Genomic DNA, 22,628 nt, shown 5'->3' on the forward strand with positions numbered 1-22,628 from the left:
AAAAAAAAAAAAAAAAATAAATGCAATAAATACTAATGAAAGAAAGTTCAGAAAATGAAAAAACAAACAGAATATTTAAAAATCCAGAGTTTTACCACCCAAATACAACCCTATTACCATTTTAGCATACCTCTAGCCCTGTGTAACAGTTGAGTGTTACTCATAGTTACTCCTTTACTAAATGGCTGTGTAATATCTTAACATAAAGATTTGCCACATGGGACTGCAAACTAGTATGGCTTCTGTGGAAAGAAGTATGGAAATTCCTCAAAGAACTAAAAGTAGACCTTCCATTTGATTCTACAATACCATTACTAGGTATTTATCCAATAGGAAAAAAATCATTTTACCATAAGGACATTTGCACTTGAATGTTTATAGCAGCTCAATTCACAAATGAAAAGATGGGGAACAAACCAGTCCCTTCAACACAGAAATGGATTCCTGAACTGTGGTGTATGTATACTATGGAAAAGATGGAGACTTGGTATCTTTTGTAACAACTTGGATGGATTTACAGAATGTTCTCCTAAGTGAAGTATCTGAGAAGGAAAAACATGTCCTGAGTAGCTGAACAACATCTGGCTAGTTTTTCTATTTTTAGTAAAGATGAGGTCTCACTTTTGCCCAGGTTGGTCTCGAATTCTTGAGCTCAGGCTATCCACCTGCCTTGGCCTCCCAGAGTGCAAGGATTATAGGTATGAGCCAACTTTCAGGTTTTTTCTAATTTTTTTCTTTTATAAAGAACAATTCTAGGCACTTACCTTGCTTTTTTTCATGAATTTATATTTACAATTATTGCCTTAGTAAGTTTTCTCAGAGTAGGAATTCTTAAAGTCAACCACTCTGAACATCTGTCAAGTCCATCAATTCATTCAGCGTTCCTTTTACTGAATATTTATGTAAAGCCTGGCAAATGTGCTCAGATCAAGAAAAGATGGGCTGGGTATGGCAGCTCATGCCGGTAATCCCAGCACTGTGGGAGGCTGAGGCAGGAGGATCACTTGAGCTCAGGGGTTTGAGACCAGCCTGGCCAAGATCAAGATACTGTCTACTAAAAATAGAAAAATTAGCCAGGCATGGTGGCATACACCTGTAAGGCTCAGTTACTTGGTAGGCTGAGGCAGAAGGATCTCATGAGCCCAGGAATTTGAAATTGCAGTGAGCTATGATAATAGCACTGTGCTCTAGGCCTGGATGATAGACCATGTCTCAAAAAAGAACAAAAGATGACAAGATGTAGTTTTGGTCTCTGTTCTAAAAAAGGTCACAGTCAGGAAAACCATGGTGCCAAACTCCTTTTCTACAGGTTAGTTCCACCCATGGTATAGTCCACATTTTACAATATCTGGGGTATGAGGATTAAAATTAACCAACCAAACAAGCAAAGAAAAACTGGACTTAATTAGTAGGCAAAAACGAAATCTTGGTTTAGATTAATATTTACTTATTAATTGTTCTTCCTATTTTATGACTGACTTCGTGTTTTTGCTCATCCATCACTGGGATGCTGGTATGTGCCACATTGATTTGTATGCTTCCTTTACAGAACAGAACAAAGACACGAGCCCACCATCAGTGTGCACTGCTACATTTTTTCCTGGTTTACCATTTAATCTGTTTTTTCCACACTTAGAGTGACTTTTACTAAATGGTACTTTAGAGCTATGCCATCTGGTCCCTATTGAAGGATGTTACAGGAAACTACTTAATGAAACTTGTTGAATTATTTACTGAAAGGATATTTTTGTGACAATAATGTTGGTTACATTAGTTTCCTATTTATGAGAACCCATAAAAGAAGTTTCTTTCTGATATTGGTAGCAGGAATAATTATGCTTTTCCTGAGTACTTACTGAGTTTTTATGTTATACATACAGATCAAGACATCTGTGCAGAAATCCCTAGAAGGCATAAAGCTAGTGGTACAGACCACTCCTAACAATCGCAAGTATTTAAAAATACACATCTTTAAGCACTTAATTTCACTCTTGGCTTTATCTTATTTTCCCTACTTTCACTTTTCCTTGGTTTCATTTTCCTTATCTATTTATTTAAAAAAATTCAACTAGTTTCCAAAATTACAGAACACAAAAAAAATGCATGGTGTCTTGTTTTTAAAAATTGGAAGGTTCAAGAAAGTTTAAAACAAAAAGTAAAAAGTCTCACCAACTCTGCAATAGAACACTCATAAAGCACACTAATACTTTACTGACAAACTATCAGGCAAGAGACAAGTAAACACACAATTATCAACAAGTGCCATGAGTGTACGAAAAATGAAGAGAGAAATGTGCTATGGACATACACAGGAAGGGCATCAAAGGACTTTTGGAATGACTTCTGGAGAAATCGATGCAGAATCCAGGGGGAAAAGCAGTCCAGAGAGGAAAGGGTAGTCCAGAAGATAGAAAAAACCAACACTGAGCTAAGGAGTTTGAACTTGATCCTGAAGACCATGAAAGCACACTGCAGGATTTTAAATGGGATTTAAATGACATAATCAGATTTGCATTTTTTTAACAGTCTGGTAGTGATGGCTAAAATGGATTGCTAGGGGATAAAAAATGAACTCAGTAACCCTGGCTATGAGGTCTGAAGTTTAAAAGTGATAAAAGCTTGAATGATTTAGTAGATTAAAAAATAAGGTTTCTAATATATTTTTTAACTACTATTGGTATGTAAGAATGCTATACATTTTTGCTAGTACATTTAGCCTCTTGAATTCAGATTTCCAAAAACAAAAACAAAAAAACTCAGGATCGTCAAATAAATATAATTTTATCTTTTTTCCAAATATTTATACTCCATATCTTATTGTATTGACCAGAATAGTTTTTTTTAAATAATAATTAGCCAAACCGTATGATTGTAGGTTAGAAACTGAGAAACAGTTCAAGGGTACAAGATGCAGATTCGGAAATTATCCAAACTCTTTAAGCATTTAATATTATAAACCAGAAGCCATATAACAACGGTGAGAGGATTGGCTGTTTAAGACATGTTGGGATAGCTGGCTATCCACCTGCCTATCGGTTTAAAGCAGTAAGAATTGCCTCCTACCACATAGCTGCAATCCCGTTCAGATGTCTCACAAAGTTCAATGTTTTTTATTAAAAATGGAATAGCATGTTTATTCCATCTGTAGAAGGAAGATAAACTTCTGACTATTGTGAAATAAAGGCTATCATCACAGACAAACTGAATACACATGAATATGTAAAAAACAGAATAGTTTTGCCTAGTGAAATGTAAAAAAGGAACAATAGCAGGAGGAGAAAACTGATAAAGGTTTATGAGCCTATATGTAAGTATATAAATCTATTACAAACGAAAAATACGTAAAGTCAAATAGTCTAAAGAGTCAGATCAGTTTATACACAATGGAAAAAGAAACAGTAAAGTATCATTTGGGCTGCAAAGTCTCATGAAATGGAAGAAATATAAAAACTACGTTAAGGGAATCATTGCAACCTTGTTAAACAGAAAAGTCATTTGCTTATTTGGAGTACAACTATTCATAACAGGAAAAGATGAAAATAAACTAAGAATCAAAAAAGGTAAAAAAACAAAAAACAAAAATGGCCAAATGAACTATAGGATAGTAACATGAGATATCACATAGCTTTTTGTTTGTTTTTTAGAGGGGGGGGTCTTCCTCTGTAGCCCCAGGAGTGCAATGGGGATATTACAGCTCACTGTTAGCCCTGAGTCCCTGGACTCAAGTGATCCTCCTCAGTTCCCTGAGTAGCTAGCAGGGACCACAAGTGTGTGCCACTGTGCCTGGCTTCATATAGCTTTTTTTCCCCCTAATTTAGCCACCAGATGACCAGAGAACATACAGCTTTTTGAAAGGACATACACAACCAGAAGTGCAAATGGACTCACCCACTGCTTTGCAAAACTTTCATATATATGCGTGAATTAAGAACAATATAGATAGGGTGGAAGGTTTCCTATACTCTTATTTTATTTAGGTACAACGGGCCCAGGAGGTACCCAGAAGCCTGTCTGGTATTATTCAACTAATTGCACGTTACCTCCCTCTTTCAATATAATGAGATCGACAGGCACCTACAGCCTCCTCCAGAACCACAGGAATGTACGGCCTACTTTACAACTAAGGTTTCTGGAAAGGAAAGCAACTGCTGAATTGTTTCATGGGCTTACTGTGAGTGTGGCGAGTGACATGAAGCCGATCAGGTTATTCCACACTTTATCGATGTCCTTCAGCAACTGCTGGAGTTTCTCACTGCACACTGCAGTGGCTTTTATCCCCAGCTCCACACGCTTGGTCACCCTGTACACTTCAACAACACCTGGTGGAGTGAGAGGGCAGAGTTAGGCACTGGACGTCTAGGGAAGGATGTGGGCAAGACAGGGCAGCATTACTGCTTGCTGGTATCTTAGTTGGAATTAAGATAGTAAGACAAGTGGACTATTTTGGGGGACCAATCCATCCCTCAGCATTGCAGTATAGCTCACTAGTAAAAGCACAGACTCCAGAGCTCACTGCTTGGGGCTCAAATCCCAGCTCTGCTTCTTACTAGCTATGTAACCTTGGACATGTCATATGTGCCTTGTGTCTTTGTGCCTTGGTTTTCTCATTTGTAAAGTTGGGATAATAATAGTACCTTCTCAAAGGATGGTTGAGAGGATTGAATGAGTAAATACTCTAAAAGGCTTAGAATAGTGCCTGGAGAACAGTAGGTGATATGTAAGTACTTAGCTATTTTTTTTTTAGGTTTAAAAGAATCTAAACGTTAATATCATCATAAAGTAATTAAAAAATAGCTCACTCCTCTGAATCCTGAGGATTTACAAACTCTTTGGCTTTACAGATCTTTTATACAGTTAACATGATGCAGGATGATTCTGTTCCTATGGTCTCTGAATTGTGGCTGAACTCTTCAAGCAAGGACAGGAGGTGCCAAGTATCTCCACCTTATCAGACGCATCCCAAATCCCTGCGACAGTGACCAAACATATGACCGCAACCTCTCTAAGTGAACACTGGGGGGACTCCAGCAGATTTTTCAGGGCAGTACAGTCTGTGTGCACTATGGCTTTTCCTCTTACTTCTCCAAGGGAAGGACGGGAATTACTGCCCACCCTAAGCTGAGTGAAGGGGCTTCTAAGAGAATCTTCTGTCGACATAAAGAAACCTACTAGAAAAAAAGGTTTCTTGGGGTGGTGCCTTTGGCTCAGTGGGTAGGGCAGCGGTCCCATTTACTGACGGCAGAGGGTTCAAATCCGATCCTGGCCAAACTGCAACAACAACAACAAAAAATAGCCAGGCATTGTGGCGGGCACCTATAGTCCTAGCTACTTGGGAGGCTGAGGCAAGAGAATCGCCTAAGCCCAGGAGTTGGTGGTTGCTGTGAGCTGTGTGACACCACAGCACTTACTGAGGGTGATAAAGTGAGACTCTGTCTCTTAAAAAAAAAAAAAAAAAGGTTTCTCAGTGCCTATCTGTTTGTGCAGCAGCATTGTGCCTGTCTGAACAGGAAAAGGAAAAGAGGACCTAAGTCCTCAAGTGAGGTGACAGGAGTAAAGAAGGTGCTATATTACTGCACTCTCCATTCATCCAGCAAATACTTTTCAGTGCCTATATATACAGTAGGCACTATGTGCTGGAACTAAATTAGGTGTAAATAAAAAAAACCAAAATCCCTACCTTTTCACGTGTTCATTCAAGTGGAGGGAAACAGACAGTAAAAACAAGAACTACATGGGCGGTGCCTATGGCTTAGTGGGTAGGGCGCTGGCCCCATATACTGAGGGTGGCGGGTTCAAACCCAGCCCTGGCAAACTGCAACAACAGAAAGAAATAGCCGGGTGTTGTGGTGGGCGCCTGTAGTCCCAGCTACTCGGGAGGCTGAGGCAAGAGAATTGTTTAAGCCCAGGAGTTGGAGGTTGCTGTGAGCTGTGTGATGCCATGGCGCTCTACCAAGGGTGATAAAGTGAGACTCTGTCTCTACAAAAAAATCAAAAAACAGGAACTATATACAAAAATATGAGATATGAAAGGTGATTGGTCTAAAGAGAAAATCAAGCAGAAATGGGGATAGGAAGTTCCAGGGTGGGGAGAGGAGATACTGTTTTGAGAAAGGGATTCTAGGGAAGACCTTGCTTAGAAGGTGATATTTGAGTAAGATCTGAGAAAGATTAGAGTTCAGAGCTCAGGGAGGGCAGGAACACCACACTGGACAGAGACCGCGGTTTCAAATTGGATGGGGATGTTTAATAGCTGCAAACGTCCAGGAAGCTCATGAGTCTGTGATGTCATTAAGGGGTTAGAGAAGAAGAATCCACAGAGTATGGCAAGGCACTGATTGGGGTCACAATGATTTCATTTAATGTATTGCTAGTGTAGCTTTTTTATAAACCAGTAACGAAGATAATATTTTACATTATTGCTATTATACATATAAATATGTACATACATCCATATCCACATATAGATATATAAACAAGGACTAAGAAACTTAGCCATAGAATTTTTTTTTTTTTTTTTGTAGAGACAGAGTCTCCCTTTGATGCCCTTGGTAGAGTGCTGTGGTGTCACACAGCTCACAGCAACCTCCAACTCCTGGGCTTATGGGATTCTCTTGCCTCAGCCTCCCGAGTAGCTGGGACCACACGTGCCCGCCACAACCTGGTTATTTTTTTGTTGCAGTTTGGCCAGGGCCGGGTTTGAACCCATCACCCTCAGTATAGGGGGCCGGTGCCCTACTCACTGAGCCACAGGCGCCGCCCCGCCATAGAGTTCTTAAGTCAAATAGCTGTTATTACCTGTGACTTAGGTATCTCATTTATAACTTAGTGAGGTCTTACATAATTTGATAGATCTAGCTTAAAATACCTAACAGAAGAAAAAACTGGAAATAATGCAAATACCATGATTTTGAATAAATAAAACATAAAATGAACATACCCAATAAATATTCCATGCCTTGAGCTGACTGAATTACTTCTGTGCAGACAGAACTACTACTGATTCCATTTAAGGTATCATTTGCTTTCGTAATGACCTACAAGAAATGAAATTACATCACCTTATATAACGGAGAGAAATCACTGCAAATCAATTTACTATTAGTAGAAAACCCAACCAAAAAGCCAGGCAGTGTGAAAAAGCATGACTGACTGACGCGTGTGCACAACTGTGCCAAAACTAACCTGAGAACTTAACCTGGAGGAAACAGTCCTTTACTTCTTTGGAAGAGAAAAGATAGAGGTTCTTTAGTTTAAATATTACTTTGATCTAGGCAGAGCTAATGATATCACTTTGTCATTCTTTATAGTGACGGATGAGGGGAAAGCAGACAAATGAGCCAGTGTTTGCTATCACAAATGGGAAAGAAGCTTCCCTTAAGATCTATGACTTTCCAGGGGGCTTCACTTCGCACAAGGCTATTCTTAAGGTTCGCCTGAGGTCCGCCTCTGTCCACTCAACTGAACCAAGGCTAAATGGCACAAGAGAGCACCTCTATCTGTGAACACAAAGGTGACATACTCACATCCAGGGCACTCCCCAGGCACCTCTGCCATTCATATGCATATCTCTCATTTTCCTGTGGATTTCAGAAAAAGAGCTAGTTAAATGCTTAAGCCTGGAATCATCTATTTATGGTTTCAGCCAAATCAAAGACCTTGGAAGACTTTCCTTTTTATTAAAATCACTCTAATTCAAGCAGTTTATCTTTTGGAATGCATAAATAACCATTTAAAATCACTAATAAATATAACTTCTGAACACATGACCTGTGAATCTAGGACAATGTTTTAGAGCAGCTTCCCTCTGTAAACGCTGCCTTATTTGTTCTGTCAGTAACAGTGTTAAGGCTTTCTTCAGAGGTGTTCACCACGAGGGTATCTAGTACAAAAACTGATATCAAATCCTTGGCTTTCCACTCTAAAGTTATAATGCTGTGTGTGAGGAAATGGTGTGTGCCCATGCCCCCGTACCAAGGAACGGGGCAAAGAGGAGTCAAGCATGCTGGCTCTGGTGGAACACAGAGTGGGACTAAGATGGAGAAAGGAGAAACAGAAGATCTAGAATATTTTCCTCTTCTCCTTTATTTTGAGGCTTTTTTTTTTTTTTTTGAGACAGACTCTCACTTTGTCACCCTTGTCTCAGCCTCCCAAGTAGCTGGGACTATAGGTGCCCACCACAACACCTGGCTGTTCTTGGAGACAGGGGTCTCACTTTTGCTCAGGTTGGTCTCCAACGCATGAGCTCAAACGCCTACCTCAGTTTCCCAGAGTGCTAGGATTACGGGTGTCAGCCACGGCGCCCAGATATTTTGAGGTTTTAACATTCATTAAAAACTGTAAGTGCTCAAAGGAATTCCATAAATACCACCCTCCTTATGAAGTTCCGTGAGTACTCAGTTTTAGGGTCACTAACTCCCTCCAGCGGATGCCACATCTGGGAGGTGATTTTGCCCAGGGCTAACCATTCTCTTCGTGTGTGGTGCCTCACATCTTCCTGTCCCTCACTCCCCCCTGTGAACGTTGAAAGCACTTTCTCCAGGGGACCTCAGTGCTCACGTGGTCTTTTACCTGTCCCCTGCAAAAAACTATCTTGCTTACCTCTACCTCTCCCGTCAGATCTTTATACTTGTCACGGATGACGGGCAGAGCCGGTTTCTCACTCAGAGTATTGGAGCGGTCTCTGAAAGGCTGCTCCACAGCTGGAGAAGGAGAAGAACGGCTGATTTCTTTATCACCAAGGCTCAAACTCCTCTTGTGTGACCCTGGGAGAAGTGGATAGTACAGTTGAAGGTTTTGATTACTCAGCTTAGTTCCAGCAGAGGCTCTTCTTTGCTGACACGACCCTCTTCTTTCGGTATTTATGTCCTGACGCATTCAGAAACACGATCCTCATGCACTGTCTGGTAAGCTACATGCTGAATCCTTTCAAGCTTTCTCTCTTGCTTCCCTTCCCTGCCTTTAGTTTTCTCCATTCCTTGTCTGTGATCTATCATGATTTTTCCATAATTCTTTCTTTTTAGCTGTTTTGTATTAGCCAATAATAACAAATATTCGTGTTTGTGGAAATCGGAAAACAAATGAGAAATTAAAACTATTAAGTACAGATAAAACCTTTGAAGCAAAATCCAAGAAAAATATCATTAATAAGAAGGAAAAGATGCATCTAGCTGACAGAACCATCATTAGTTGAAAAGTGTAACAAAAAGTTTCCATGTATGTCCAGGAAAATACAATTTTTCCATATATATTCAGGAAAATACAATTTTTCCATAACTCTAAGCGCAGACTCACGAGAGTCTAGAGCATAGAAATACCTTTCTAAATACCAGTATGTAAGAGCTGTGCTACTTTTCCAGACATCTGTTAGGGATTTGCAACTGAGCACCTATATACTCTCAATCCAGCTAAAACCAATGATCCCTTTTGTCAGGATGGGATTAAAACAGAAGAGGTTAACTCAAATGTCTGTGGAGACCAGGCGAGTGAAGTAAAGAACTGCAGTAGGGCAGATGGAGACAGGAAGGGTGGGGACCCTGGGCAAAGACAAAGCAGGCCCCATCCACAAGAAGTGTTACCACTCAGCTCCAGCTGACTGGCAAGTCACAGGAATGCAGGCCTAGTACTGCCAGATATTGCAACTTTTCAAGGAAAGCTAGAGATCCAGATTGAGAAACCTCATGATTTAAAAGTATTGCCCTTTACTTCATACTTTAAAAAACTATGTGGGTCAATCAAAACAAATCTGCAGGCTGGATACACCTCCACAGCCATTACATTGCAGCCTTTACATTAAATGAAATTGTCTATAACCAGGGAACAAGAGCAACGCTAATGTGCCTACAAGTGGATCGAACCCATTTCTGGACCTTTTAACACAGCACACCTCTAAGCAAACAAGGTAATGAACCATAACTCTGTGTGGTGCTTATTTGGGGCTCAAAAAGCAGTTATTTGAGGGTTACTGATTTGACTTCTGTTCAGTCTCAGGGAAATCATTACTATAGTTATCTGTAATTGATCCTGGTTCCAAAGACTGGAAAATTTATTTTCTGCTAAACCAGCAACTAATATTTTTGTTTTTTTGAGACAGAGTCTCAAGCTGTCACCCTGGGTAGAGTGCCATGGTGTCAGCTCACGGTAACCTCAAACTCTGGGGCTTAAGCAATTCTCTTGCCTCAGCCTCCCAAGTAGCTGGGACTATAGGCACCCGCCACAACGCCTGGCTTTTTCTTTTCTTTTTTTTGAGACAGAGCCTCAAGCTATCCTCCTGGGTAGAGTGCTGTGGCATCACAACTCACAGCAACCACCAACTCCTGGGCTCAAGTGAGTCTCCTGTCTCTGCCTCAGCCTCCCAAATAGCTGGGACCACAGACGCCCGCCACAATGCCTGGCTAATTTTTTTTGGTTGCAGACATCATTGTTGTTTGGTGGGCCCAGGCTGGATTTAAACCCACCACCTTAGGTATATATGACTAGTGCCTTAGCTACTTGAGCCACAGGTGCCGAGCCAACATCTGGCTTTTTCTTTCTTTCTTTTTTTTTGGTTGTAGTTGTCATCATTGTTTGGTAGGCCCACAACCTACTGGTGATTTGAACCCACTAGCTCTGGGGTATGTGGCTGGAGCCCTAGCCAAGTCAGGAACCAATATTTTATTCTTAAGAAAAAACATCTAGGCTCGGCGCCTATAGCCCAACCAGCTAAGGCGCCAGCCACGTACACCTAAGGTGGTGGGTTCGAATCCCCAGCCCGGACCCACCAAACAGCAATGACGGCTGCAACCAAAAAATAGCCGGGCGCCTGTAGTCCCAGCTACTTGGGAGGTGGAGGCAGGAGACTCGCTTAAGCCCAGGAGTTGGAGGTTGCTGTGAGCTGTAATGCCACGGCACTCTACCCAGGGGGACAGCTTGAGGCTCTGTCTCAAAAAAAAAAAAGAAAAAACAAAAAACATCTAAATCCTGGGTGGAAACACCATGATAGTAAAATCTACCTTGAAAGCTACTTACCTTGAACAGAAAGGTCAAATGTTGCCAACTCACTTTTGATCATTTCTTCACTGGATTTCATTTTGCTTTGTGAATTGGCTACTAAAAAGTCAAATTTGCTAATTTTGGGCTTTTCACTTTGAAACTCTCCAAAGTCATCTGAACATTCTTTGGGGGTTTCGTGAGAGGCACTGCTGGAAGCTGGGCTTGGACACAAGGCCTCTTGGCTCCGTTCACCTATAGGTAGGTCCTGTCTTGTCAAATCTTTATAGTCCCTGCTTTCATATTCCTTTTGCTCGGAGGTCTGTCCAATCGTGTCCTTAAAACTGGCAAAAGCTGGGAAGGCAGTCTCTGGAAGAGGGTCTTCACTTGCAAAGGTCGTTACTTTGGAGAGAGACGTCATGGTGATGACGTCTGAACTGCCAAAGGAAGTCTCTCTCTTTTGAAGAACTGAGGCAGCTGAGGGGGATCCACTTCCTGCTGAGAGGACAAATGGAGAGAGTTTTCTGCCCTGAGATGCATCGTCCCTGTCTGACCAGTCATAGCTTGTATGTGTGCTCACTGCAAAATTGCTACTGTAGCTTCCAAAAGCAGCATATTTTAAGTCCTCTATATCTGAAAGGGAAATAAGACCCCACAATTAGAGGCAAGCGACTGAGGCAGAATCCCCTAACCTCTGTAGAAACAAAAGGCCTAACGTACTTGATTAGTTTTATGCTACATTGCAATTAACTAAGTTTAGAGCCTATACTAAAATTAAGAGTGGGGCTGTAACATCTGATCTCGAAAAGCCCATGCTAGCCTTGAGTTGGTATTTATATTAAGTTACCAAAGAATCATTTTCTTTGAATATAAAAATTACTAAAAAAGATAGGAGGTTCATCTACTAAGGCATATACTGCATAATATATGATTAAGGTCATTTCATAATTGTTCCTTTATAAACCTTAAAATCGGTTGCTATTTCTTGCCTGTAACATGCCTCTTTTTGTCTCGACTTTGTTAGAAAATATTGCTTTAAAACCTGGTCATGTGAATGAAATGTCCATGACAAATTAATTAAAAATTGACAGTTTCTCAAAACTAAAGTGAAAATAATGTCACTAACTTTTAATCAATTATTAAAAATTTCTGCCGTAGGCAAGGCCAAATACAAGACTTTAATTAAGCAATTACTTACCTGGTTATTTTGCTCAATTTGGACGTCATATTGCTGGGATGGAGTTACGAGGAAAGGAAAAAAAAATCAATCTAATCTACTTTAGCATTTAAAAAATAGAATCAAAGTTCTGTGTCCTGCTGGGCTCCTGTTTCTCCTTCAACTATGTATCCACTCTGGTTTTTTTTTAAATAAAAAAAATTAAGAAGAAAAAAAAAAGAAATGCTAGGGCAGAAAACTCATTTTTCAAAGCATTCTTAATATATGTTTAAATAATTTAAGAGGTAGAACAAAAATAAGAGGTAGAACAAAATAGCAGAAAGTGTACAGGGTTTTTTGTTTTTTAAATTTAGACAGGGCTGAATTCAACTCTGCCATCTACTATTATGTGACACTAGGCAAATGATTGAACATTTCTGAACCCTGGTTCACTTATCTGTAAAAGGAGGAGAAGACCGTGGACGTGGAAGGGCTGTGTTAGGGTGCTCAACTGTGATGATATGTGTGGAAGGTTGGCTTGGGGCCTGCTGAGCAATACTTAACAGCTAGTGTTTGTTCAGCAGAGTTGCCACCAGCTTCAATTTGACATTTAGGCCTACAATGGAATTATTCTAAGTAAAAATAAAAAGTCAACTCAGCATTTTAGTGGTGCTACTAGGGGAAGACTTCCTTGCTCATTTTCAGAAAGCAAAATCAGGCCTGATACAGTGGCTCATGCCTGTATTTCCAGTACTTTGAGAGGCCAAGGAGGGTGGACTGCTTGAGCTCAGGAGTTGGGAGACCAGCCTGAGCAAGAGACCCTGTCTCTACTAAACTTAGAGAAACTAGCCAGCTATTGTGGTGGGCACTTTATAGTCCCAGCTACTGGGGAGGCTGATCCAAGAGGATCTCTTGAGCTCAAAGGACTGAGGTTGCTGTGAGCTATGATGGTGCTATAGCACTCTACTACCCAGGGTGACAAAGTGAGACTCTGCCCACCACCCCCACCAAAAAAAAGGAAAAACAAAAGAAAACCAGTTGAGGCTGATTGTAGAACATAAATACCTTTGCTGCAGTACTGTCCATTCAGTCTTGGTAATAAACAATTAGTTTTTTTAGCCACTGTATTTTAGGCAATAAGACCAAATGCAAGATTCTGTGTCTGATAACTACAGTATGTGATTCAGAAGGAAACTGTTCAAAAGGTTTGTGGCCCAGATTTTCAGAACTAAGTCAACAGGTGGACCAATGCTGGGTCATTTTTCTGTCACTGCAATACAACATAGTTTATGAAGGGTAAAGGGCTCTTGACACTTCTATAGCTCTGCTAAACAGTGTATCCCAAATCTCTCTATCGCTCTCTGAGAAAGGGCATTAAATTATTAATAAGAATGGAAAACGCTAGATATTCAAAAAGCCAACTAGTAAAAAACAAATAGCTTTTATAGAATGATGGTATAGTTAAAAAAATTCTGTAGTATATACAAATAGTATCCTTCAACTGTGGTTTATTAAACGAGAGAAAAACAAAGAATCAGGTGAAAAATTGATAGCTTAGAATGAAGGAAACGTACCTTCAGACCAAACATTTTCTTACTCTCTTGCTGCAGTGTCCCCCCCACTCCCCACTATTTAAAGGGATCAGAACTGCCCGGACTCAAATGAGGTGAAATTCAATTAGCAGGCAGAGGCAGTTAAACACAAGACTAGTCTTTCAAGGGCTACATTCAGAAGAATATTTCACAATAACAGATATTTTTATTATTAGACCCTATCAGAAAGCTCTTCTGGGAAACTATATTAAGAACTGCTCCCAGAATCTCATCTATTCAAAGGGTAGCAATTTTCCTGAACCAAAGATAAATTTAATGAAAAGATAGCTCCAAGTTGCTATGGTAATAAAAAGACCCTTTTGTGCAATTATGCAACAAGAGAAAAAGTTTTGTACAAACTAGAATGACCAATATAATCAGGTAAAAGACAGTGTAAGTAATAAGGGATTATCTTAACTGAAGAGCTTGTAAGCATTTAAAAACTATACAGGGCTTCAATAAATCTTATCTTCATTTAAAAAATAATAAAAAGGAAAACGATAGATATGCCTACAACCGTGTGCCTCTTGGAACAACTCACAGAAATAAGCAAATGAGAAACTTTAAATATTTTATATTTTTAAAAAAATAATGGAGAGTAAATATAGAAGGATGCACTATAATCGAGCTTCAAAGTCGAGTTTTAAATTGCTTTTGCTGGGCTCGCTTCAGCAGCACACAGATTAAATTAGAACAATGTAGAGAAGATTAGTACAGCCTTGTGCAAGGATAACATGCAAATTTGTCAAATGTTCCATATTTTTCAAGAATGGAAAAGTATCCAATGAACTCAATACTAAAATGAAACTAGCAGATGAACAAATACATGCCCACACAAGAGAAAAACACAAACTCCAGTGGGGGTTGGGGAGAAGAGGGGAAAGCAGGGGCTGGGTGTGCTCTCATCTCACAGGCACAAGGTCAGGGCACAGGCACAGCTCCTGGGGGAGGGGCACAACCACAGCTTGGACTCTGCCTAACAAATGCCAACAATGTAACCTCACTGTGACACCAATGTACCCTCATCTTAATTTGAAATTAAAATAAATACCGTTTGCTTATTAGCTATTATAGTGTGAAAAAGTATAATTTACCGAAGTGTAATTCAAAGTTTAGCACATTAAGTACTAAAACTGATGGTACATGATGAATCTGAGACAGAATCCTGTACACCTAAACGTCGGCATTTGTAAACAATATAGAGTAGGATCTCCTGGAATAGTGAATATTTGTAAACCATTTTCTAAGAAAAAGTTCACTGAGAGCAAAGTAAGAAAATTCTTCACTTTCTATGTTAAAAGTACATACAGTGTCTACATTTTCCAAACCAGCCCAGTTATATGTAATACTGTATAACAGTCTTAAAAAAATATTAAAGATTATGTTAAGACCTACAACATAGATGATAGAAGCCTTATCTGGAAAAATGATGTGGAATAACCCACATTTTATTTTGTAATCAGTGAAGTGACTGTAGACGAGTTTTCCATTTGATAGCTTGAATTCTGAAAATTGCAAGAGAAAAAGGAAAAAGAAAGCGGAGAGTGAATGCAATAAAATGAACAGGGAATCACGACTGTATTTCCAATTCTCCCGGGTAACTCCTCGGCTGTGCTAGGGTGAGCTGCAATTGCACACAGATGATACACCAAATTGTGTGCTTTAATACATGTATTTGTTTGCAGCCAGCAATGTCCTATAACACAGGCCAAAGGAATAAACTATACAATCTGTTTTCCATCATGAATCGCAAATCAAAACATGGATTTCTTGCTTATACTGGCAAGTACCCCGTCCGTCACTTCTATAACCTCTATTCAAATCCCTTTTCAATGGATGCTGTTGAAAGTACTTCTAGGAACAAAGAATGTGAGCTGTCATTACAGGACACAGAAGGCCATACTCAGTCCCATGGACATTTCTAAAGCTACAAGCAAATGCCTAGGTTTTTAAGAGATACTAGCTTTTGAAGGCATTTAGAGAAAGAAGAAAGGAGATGTACAAGCAAATTCAACTATAATGTTTTATATAGCAATAAAAATGTTCATTGGACTAAGGAAGAAATATCTTTTAATTTTCAGTACTGATTTAATCTGGACTTCTTTTACTGAAGCAAACCATAAAACAGTTGTACATTTCAGTTTCTCTCCACTCCTGGCCCTATTCTACACCTTAGGCCCTATTCTATCTTGGCTCTATCTATGACAATGGTTCTCAACCTTCTTAATGACGTGAACCTTTAATACAGTCCAAAGGGGTTGCGACCCACAGGTTGAGAACTGCTGATCTGTGAGATCAGTTATATTCATATCCTCTGTTAACTATAAAACCTGGTCTGTGTCCTGTAAGTCTCAAACACCCTGCTAGGTACTGCTGAAGAGAACAGGGATGAAAGTGATCACGGTGTTAATTGTGAACGGCTGTAAAGTACTGCTGTATAATTGCCTTCCAGTGTATCCTCATTTGCACGAAAACCTCTCATTCTTCATTTGTTCTGACTCATACAACTCTAAATTTTATCTACACTATCTGTAAGCATCTTCAGATTTTTGTGTCAGTGTTGTAGGTTCAAAAAAGAAAACTGCAACCTGTAGATATTTAAGTCGGAGGAGTTTAGAAGACCAAGAAATGATGTCAGGATATACCAGGGAACTGCCTGTGGTCATCAATAAAAATCTCATCTAAAAGACAACCAGATAAACACAGAGGGGGGCAAGTGCATTGGGCCTTTTGGCTATGAAAGAGATAGGGCATCACCCAAAAGACTGTCTGCCCTAGATGTATGGCCCTCTCATGCTCTCAGAGTTACTGGGCTAGCATTTTCCAAAACAACTTATCAAAAGTACTCCAAAGCTAGAAAAACACAGAGCTAGAAACACATTTTAGGGTTTCACACAGCTTCTTCGATGTTACTAGTTTTCCCTTTATGTCCATTTGCTACTTCTAAAAATCACAGGGACTTAACATGAACAATAGAGTGAGTATAGAACATAAATACATTTGTCTAATTTCTCAGGCACTGCTACTTGTATGTGAAAGCACTAACCCTACTTTAATGGTGTTGGGGTAAACAGAACAGTACTTTTTGGTTTGTTTGAAATGATAACATAGACTTCTTCAAGTCTTTATTGCAAGAGATATTTCTATCACTATATTATTAAAACTACTCCCTTGAAAAGTAATATGTCACTTTGGGATATTAATTTGTTCAATTTGTGAATATATGCCTTACACACAGTTACAGATACTCAGTCATTTTCTGTAGCCCTACTCACACAAATGCAGAAAGGAGTTAAAATACGACTCAGATGGACCAATCTAGCATTAGGAAATTTCACTGGCAAAGGAATTCCTATGGTCTCACTCATATCACAGGAAAAACCTGCACAAAAGGCAGCTGGATGAAAGCTACACTAGAAGGAAGTTACACTAACATCACTGCCTCTCAAATTTGTTGGCAGATTACATCATAATTAAAATGTAACACATTTATATAAGATTTTTAAAACCAGTGTTTTAAATTCAACTTTCTAAAGCACAGTGCTCTGGCAGACACTGTATTTTGAATGGTAGGCTCAGCTTTTCTTAGAGTTAATCTAAAACCCAACCAGCAAATAAAAAAATAATAACAATAAAAATAAAACCCAACCAGCAACTTTTTACTTTCTCAAGTGGCAGCAGACTTCAGATACAACATCTCTGAAGGCTCCCACTCAAAATCCTTATATACGGCAATGTAATCTCCTTTCTTCCCCAAATTCTAAAAGAGAACACAGAACTAAAAGTTTTAAAACAGAAGAATAAAAAGGTTAAACCATAAAAATAGCCATTTTTTCCCCCTTAAGGTTTTTATTAGTCTTAGGCTTCTGACCTGAAAAACAGTATTTCTAAGGATTTTTGCTATTGTCACACTCTAAAATGGAGAAAGTATCCTCCAAGTTTGGCTCACTCTTGTCCCTCACTTTCATTGGTCCTTCTAGAAATTGTTTTCTTCAGAATGAAAATGGTTCAAAGTTTACTTCGACACATTCCTGAAAGTTGTTTCAAGACCTTGCTTTATGTGGTATGAATAAAAAAAGACTGAGGTTTGCTTTATGATACATTCTGAAATCAGAAAAATAACATGCCCTGCAATCAGAGGATGGAGCACCCAATTTCAAATTCAAGCCAAGTTCAGTCCTAAAGACTTCAATATTAACACTTCCATGACATAGTTACAATTCAAATTCAGTTTACATTTACTGTGCTCAGAAGTCTAGCTCAATATTATTTGATAAATTTATTTAAAATTGTTTATAAATATCTAGTTACCCAGTATCTATGTCCCTCTTTCCCCAACACTCCACTCCACTCTTAGGTCCTCCTCATCTTCCCCTTCTCGTCATAATGTAACTCCAAGTATAGGCCCTCTATGAAAATTTTCTCTCTCTCTATTATGTAAAGTAGTGTAAGGCTTACATACTTTATTTTTTAAGTTTAAAGTTGTATTTAACTCTAATGCCATGTTAAAATTTTATATCAGTGGAATTATAAGGGGCAAAGGCTAAAATGTGCTAATACTTTCTTAGAGGATAGGAGTTTGGGGAAATAAAACAAAAGGGAAAAACTCCCTAGTCTTAGGGGATACATTACCTTTTTTTTTTTTTTAAGCCAGAGTCTTGCTCTGTCATAGCTTACTGCAATCTTAAACTCTTGGGATCAAGTGATTCTCCTGTCTCAGTCTCCCAAGTAGCTGGCATTACAGGTGCCCATCGCCTGTCCAGATAGTTTTTGTATTTTTGGTAGAGACAGGGGTCTCACTCTTGCTCAGGCTAGTCTTGAACTCCTGAGCTCAAGTGATCCTCCTGCCTTGGCTTCCCAGAAATGCTAGGATTACAGGTGTTGAGCCACCATGCTTGGCCAATACTATAGCTTTAAATCTGATACTGGCCAGGTATTTCTTTGGTCTGACCCTCAAAAAAATACAAATTACACACATCCCCACGCTTTCAAAATATGCCAAAGAATTATTTATTAACACAGGACTTACAGATCACAAAAGATAGTGGTACAGAAGAGCTGGAAAAGAAGTCATCAGAATAAGCATGCAGATCAGTATTTGCAGAGGAATATACTAAAGCAAGTTCGAAGGCACATCCACACAGAAAATGTCTAAATTGAAAAAAAGACATCAGAAAAGCAGCCAAAAAAAGGGTGCTAATTAAAATACAAAGATTTTCAATGTCAAAGAAGAGCTACTTTACAGGTTGGTAGGTAGGTCGCTACAGAAGTCTTGCTAACCCTTTGAGGATGTCACAAATGGGGCTTAGTTCTTGCTGCCAACAGATGATCTTAATGACTGCGCACTAAGCTGCTTCAGTGCCAGAGAGATTAAATTTAGGGGCTGGGGGGGAAGCAACCTAGTTAAAATTAGATGCAGCAAGAGCTCAAAGGGTTAAATGTCATAATTGTAGAGAACTCAGGCAATGTTATTAGTATTATCTACCTTCCATACAAAGAATTATAGCAAGAGTTAAAAGAGACAGTATCCCCTTCAGAGTTAAGTTAGGGTTTCTAAACAGGATTAAGGCCCATTGAGAACCATCTAGTAGGTTTTATTCTTTTGACATCAGCTCAGTTCCTATTTCTCCAAGAAGTACCTTCAACCCCCAAGCTAAAAGAGCAAGAGATAATGTGGTAAATATGACAATAAATAAAACCACATCACAATGAAGAAGTCCCTGCTACCCTCTTCAATACCTCACGCGGCAATTCTGCGCATCGGCTATCCAGCTCGTGGGTCAGACATCAACCCCTTTTAACAACCGCTCTAAAGGGATACTGCTCCTTTCCGACAGGAGGTTACAGATCAATGGGAGGGAACAATCTGTGTTTAAGAATCTCCTCAGACTGAAGCGAGTTGGCTCGAACATTACAGGTTCCAAGCTGGGAATGTTCCAAACATACATAAAAGAACATGAGCACAGAGGATTATTTTAACAGGTCAGTAAGAACAAGCTCAGTCAAAAAACCAACCTCCCCTCCCCACATGAAATGGAAAAAATTCAAAAAAGACGCCCCCAACCCAGATTAGACTTATCTCATAAAGACATCTCGCTTGGCACTGTGAAAGAATATAGATTCACTTTCAGAAAAATAGCTTCTAATTAATAACACTGGAGCCCCAAAGGCTAGTATACACGTTATGGGAATTTTAAATAAAAAAAACAAATGTTGGTGTTCAGAAAACAGAGCACTTTGCAACCAACTGGTGTGGCTCAAGCAGCTCATACAAAAAAGGAAAACCAAAATCACTTCGTCAAAACAAGCAGCAGCAAAAAAATAAGAAAATTTCTGAGCAAAAGTACAAAAAGAAAGTAAGTAGACAGTCTAGGGCACAAGGAGCTTTTCAGACTGCCCACTGCACTTGGAAAATACCTTAGCAAGCAGCTACGTGCAACCATCTGCTCTCTGCTAACTCACCCCTCATCCAGCACCCTGTTTAAGAATACCGCCCCTGTGTCAATCACCAAAGGATGGATGCAATTTTGTTTCGTAACTTACAAATCTGATATATATATCAATATTTCTGCCAGAATCTGTAAACTTGGAAGTGCCTTGTGTGTCCCTTTCCAGTTAAATAAAAAACCAACCAAACCCTTCATATGCATAATATATTTTCTAGAATAATACAGTAATACTGAGATATTTCTCATTATTAAAGGCCACAAAATAGGTTTATCTTTCTATATACATATCAAAAAAAACAAAACAAACAAAAATTAGGACACTTGGGAAATCTAGTTTTTAGGACAGGAAGTTCGACTAGAGAATCAACTGCTACATGTAAATCTCCACAGGATTGAAAGAGGGCTCCCCTGTAAGATGTTGTCAGACATTTTATCAGAAAGTCAGTAGTTACCCTATTCTAGCATCTACAGATTTGTTACAACTTAATATCTCCAGTAATAGTAACACTGAAAACACTACCTGCATTCCACTAAGGACGCGTGCCCTTCTCCTTGCAGACCCTGACCTACGGAACATCCATATATAAACTTTCTTTCTCGCTTCTTCTCTTTTTGAAAAATCTTGTGCCTGTACCTGAAATTGTATTCCTCTTCTTCTCTTGAAGGGATGCGGCAAACTGCAGTTCAACTGGTTAGACATTTTTAAACTCTCTTGACCTAACCCAGAGTCGGTCTCTGTAAACTAAATATAATGTTATATTGGCAGCTGCTAAAGATGCTCAAGAGAGGAAAAAAAGGAGAGGAAACATTAAGTGCACTCACAGAGATGGAGGAACATGGCTGACACTGCCAAAGTCTTTAGAAAATTTCTGGCAATGTGGAGTTCAGTTAGCAGTGCGGTTTTATGAGCCTCTAATACCAGGTTGGCGTTAGATTTCAAAAATAAAAATATTTTAGCTACCCAATCTAAGTTCCACAGTAGTCACAGTATCCATACATCCATTCAAGTATTCACAGAATCAAAGTTAACACTGCTTTAAGGACACTGGCAACAAAGAGGTTCGTTATTAGATACTCATAAAGGTAAAGGGCCAGAGCCTCACTCTTAGGTAAATCAACACCCACAGAACCATCTTTGAATCTATGTCACCATCACCAGAGCAATCTCACCAATTCCTCACCTGCAGCAGGAGGATGCTGGCCACTAACTGTTGGTAAATCCAAAGAGCTATCAGACATGACATGCTTAAGATCTCCTCCCACATCAGCCAATTTCATGTCAAACTGAACAGAGAGTGCATCTTCAGAGTCCTCCTTGCCAACACTGCTGCCACCAATGGAAGGGAGATCCAAGGACTTCACTGAAGCTGAGTCTTCTTTGGTGTGCCTAAAAGCCACAGCTTTCTCTCCCAGGGATTTGTCCGAGCTCATGGAAGAAAACTTACTGGAGTGGAAGTCAGCAAAATCATCATCACTTTTTCCTGAAGGAGTGTTATCTTTCAGGTCTTCCACGCTTAGTCCGGATCCTTCCAGAGAAAGCTGTTTGAAGACATCGTACTTGGTGGACGGAGCAGTGGAGTTCTGCCCGCTCTTCACTGTGCTGCCCACGGTGCTGGTTAGAGAAGTGGGACTAGCTTCCTCTTTAAGGGCATCATATTTGTCATCTGCCTTTTGCTCAGATGAAATAGAGCTGTTACTGAAAGCCATAAAATCTGCAAAGTCATCCTGCTCCCCACCAGATGCCAGACTAGAATATTCCCCGAAAAGGTTGAATTCTCCAAAATCATCGGCCAAACCAGAAGTTTTAGTGGATGCCAAAGCTGTCATAGTTGCAGCAGAACCTGTTGGCTGGGGTTGTGTGGAAACGGACTTTGATGTGCTAAATGCAGCTGAAAAAGATAATGGTTTCTCGATGCTGCAGTTAGCTGAGGAAAACATATCTAGCTCTGCTAAGTTCAGAGGATTTTTCACTTGTGTTTGTTGTTTCTGTTGGATAGTTCCTGAGGGGAAGGATGCTGGAAAAGTTTTGTCCTTTGTCGGTGGCTCTAGTGGTGATACGCTATCGGCTGTTTTAAAATCGGTGAAACCATCATCAGTTCCTGCAGATCTGAATTCTGCAAAGCTTTCCCCTGGAAGAAAAACCCAGCCAAATAAATCAAAATGCTGAATGGAAAATGACACAGTGTGCAGCATATTAAACGGCACGTGTAATTTTATTGATTTTTTCCCCACTGGCTTGACATTACTCAATTACAGTTTAAACCCTACCGAATGGCGTGTTTTATTTCCACATTGAGGTCCAGTAATTTTGCTCATGCTTTTAGTGTGGTATTTCCCCTAGCTCCAGATCCTTCGCCTGGCCAACACCACAGCTCTTGAGACTTTGTTCTGGCACCTATAGCTCAACGGGCTAAGGCACCAGCCATGTACACCTAAGGTAGTGGGTTCGAATCCCCAGCCCGGCCC

The 22,628-nt window shown here is 39.7% G+C and overlaps 1 protein-coding gene and 1 non-coding gene across 2 annotated transcripts in view; one reads left to right on the forward strand and one right to left on the reverse strand.

The window, feature by feature from the left end:
* The window catches only part of SYNRG (synergin gamma), a 97,058-nt gene that overhangs the window by 19,384 nt on the left and 55,046 nt on the right, over positions 1-22,628 (reverse strand). Inside the window, exons 15-20 of the mRNA XM_023516604.1 lie at positions 21,344-22,325; positions 11,005-11,598; positions 8,599-8,762; positions 7,524-7,577; positions 6,938-7,034; positions 4,171-4,319 (exon numbers count right to left, since the gene is read on the reverse strand). Coding sequence (XP_023372372.1) covers positions 4,171-4,319; positions 6,938-7,034; positions 7,524-7,577; positions 8,599-8,762; positions 11,005-11,598; positions 21,344-22,325 — 2,040 coding nt within the window. The remainder of the gene's footprint in view (positions 1-4,170; positions 4,320-6,937; positions 7,035-7,523; positions 7,578-8,598; positions 8,763-11,004; positions 11,599-21,343; positions 22,326-22,628) is intronic.
* Positions 14,369-14,477, forward strand: LOC111727126. The gene has a single exon (XR_002774754.1). It is a non-coding gene; the product is annotated as a U6 spliceosomal RNA (small nuclear RNA).

The sequence above is a fragment of the Otolemur garnettii genome, unplaced genomic scaffold (assembly GCF_000181295.1).
Source record: "Otolemur garnettii isolate 467f Iridium unplaced genomic scaffold, OtoGar3 scaffold00094, whole genome shotgun sequence".
Classification (NCBI taxonomy): Eukaryota; Metazoa; Chordata; class Mammalia; order Primates; family Galagidae; genus Otolemur; species Otolemur garnettii.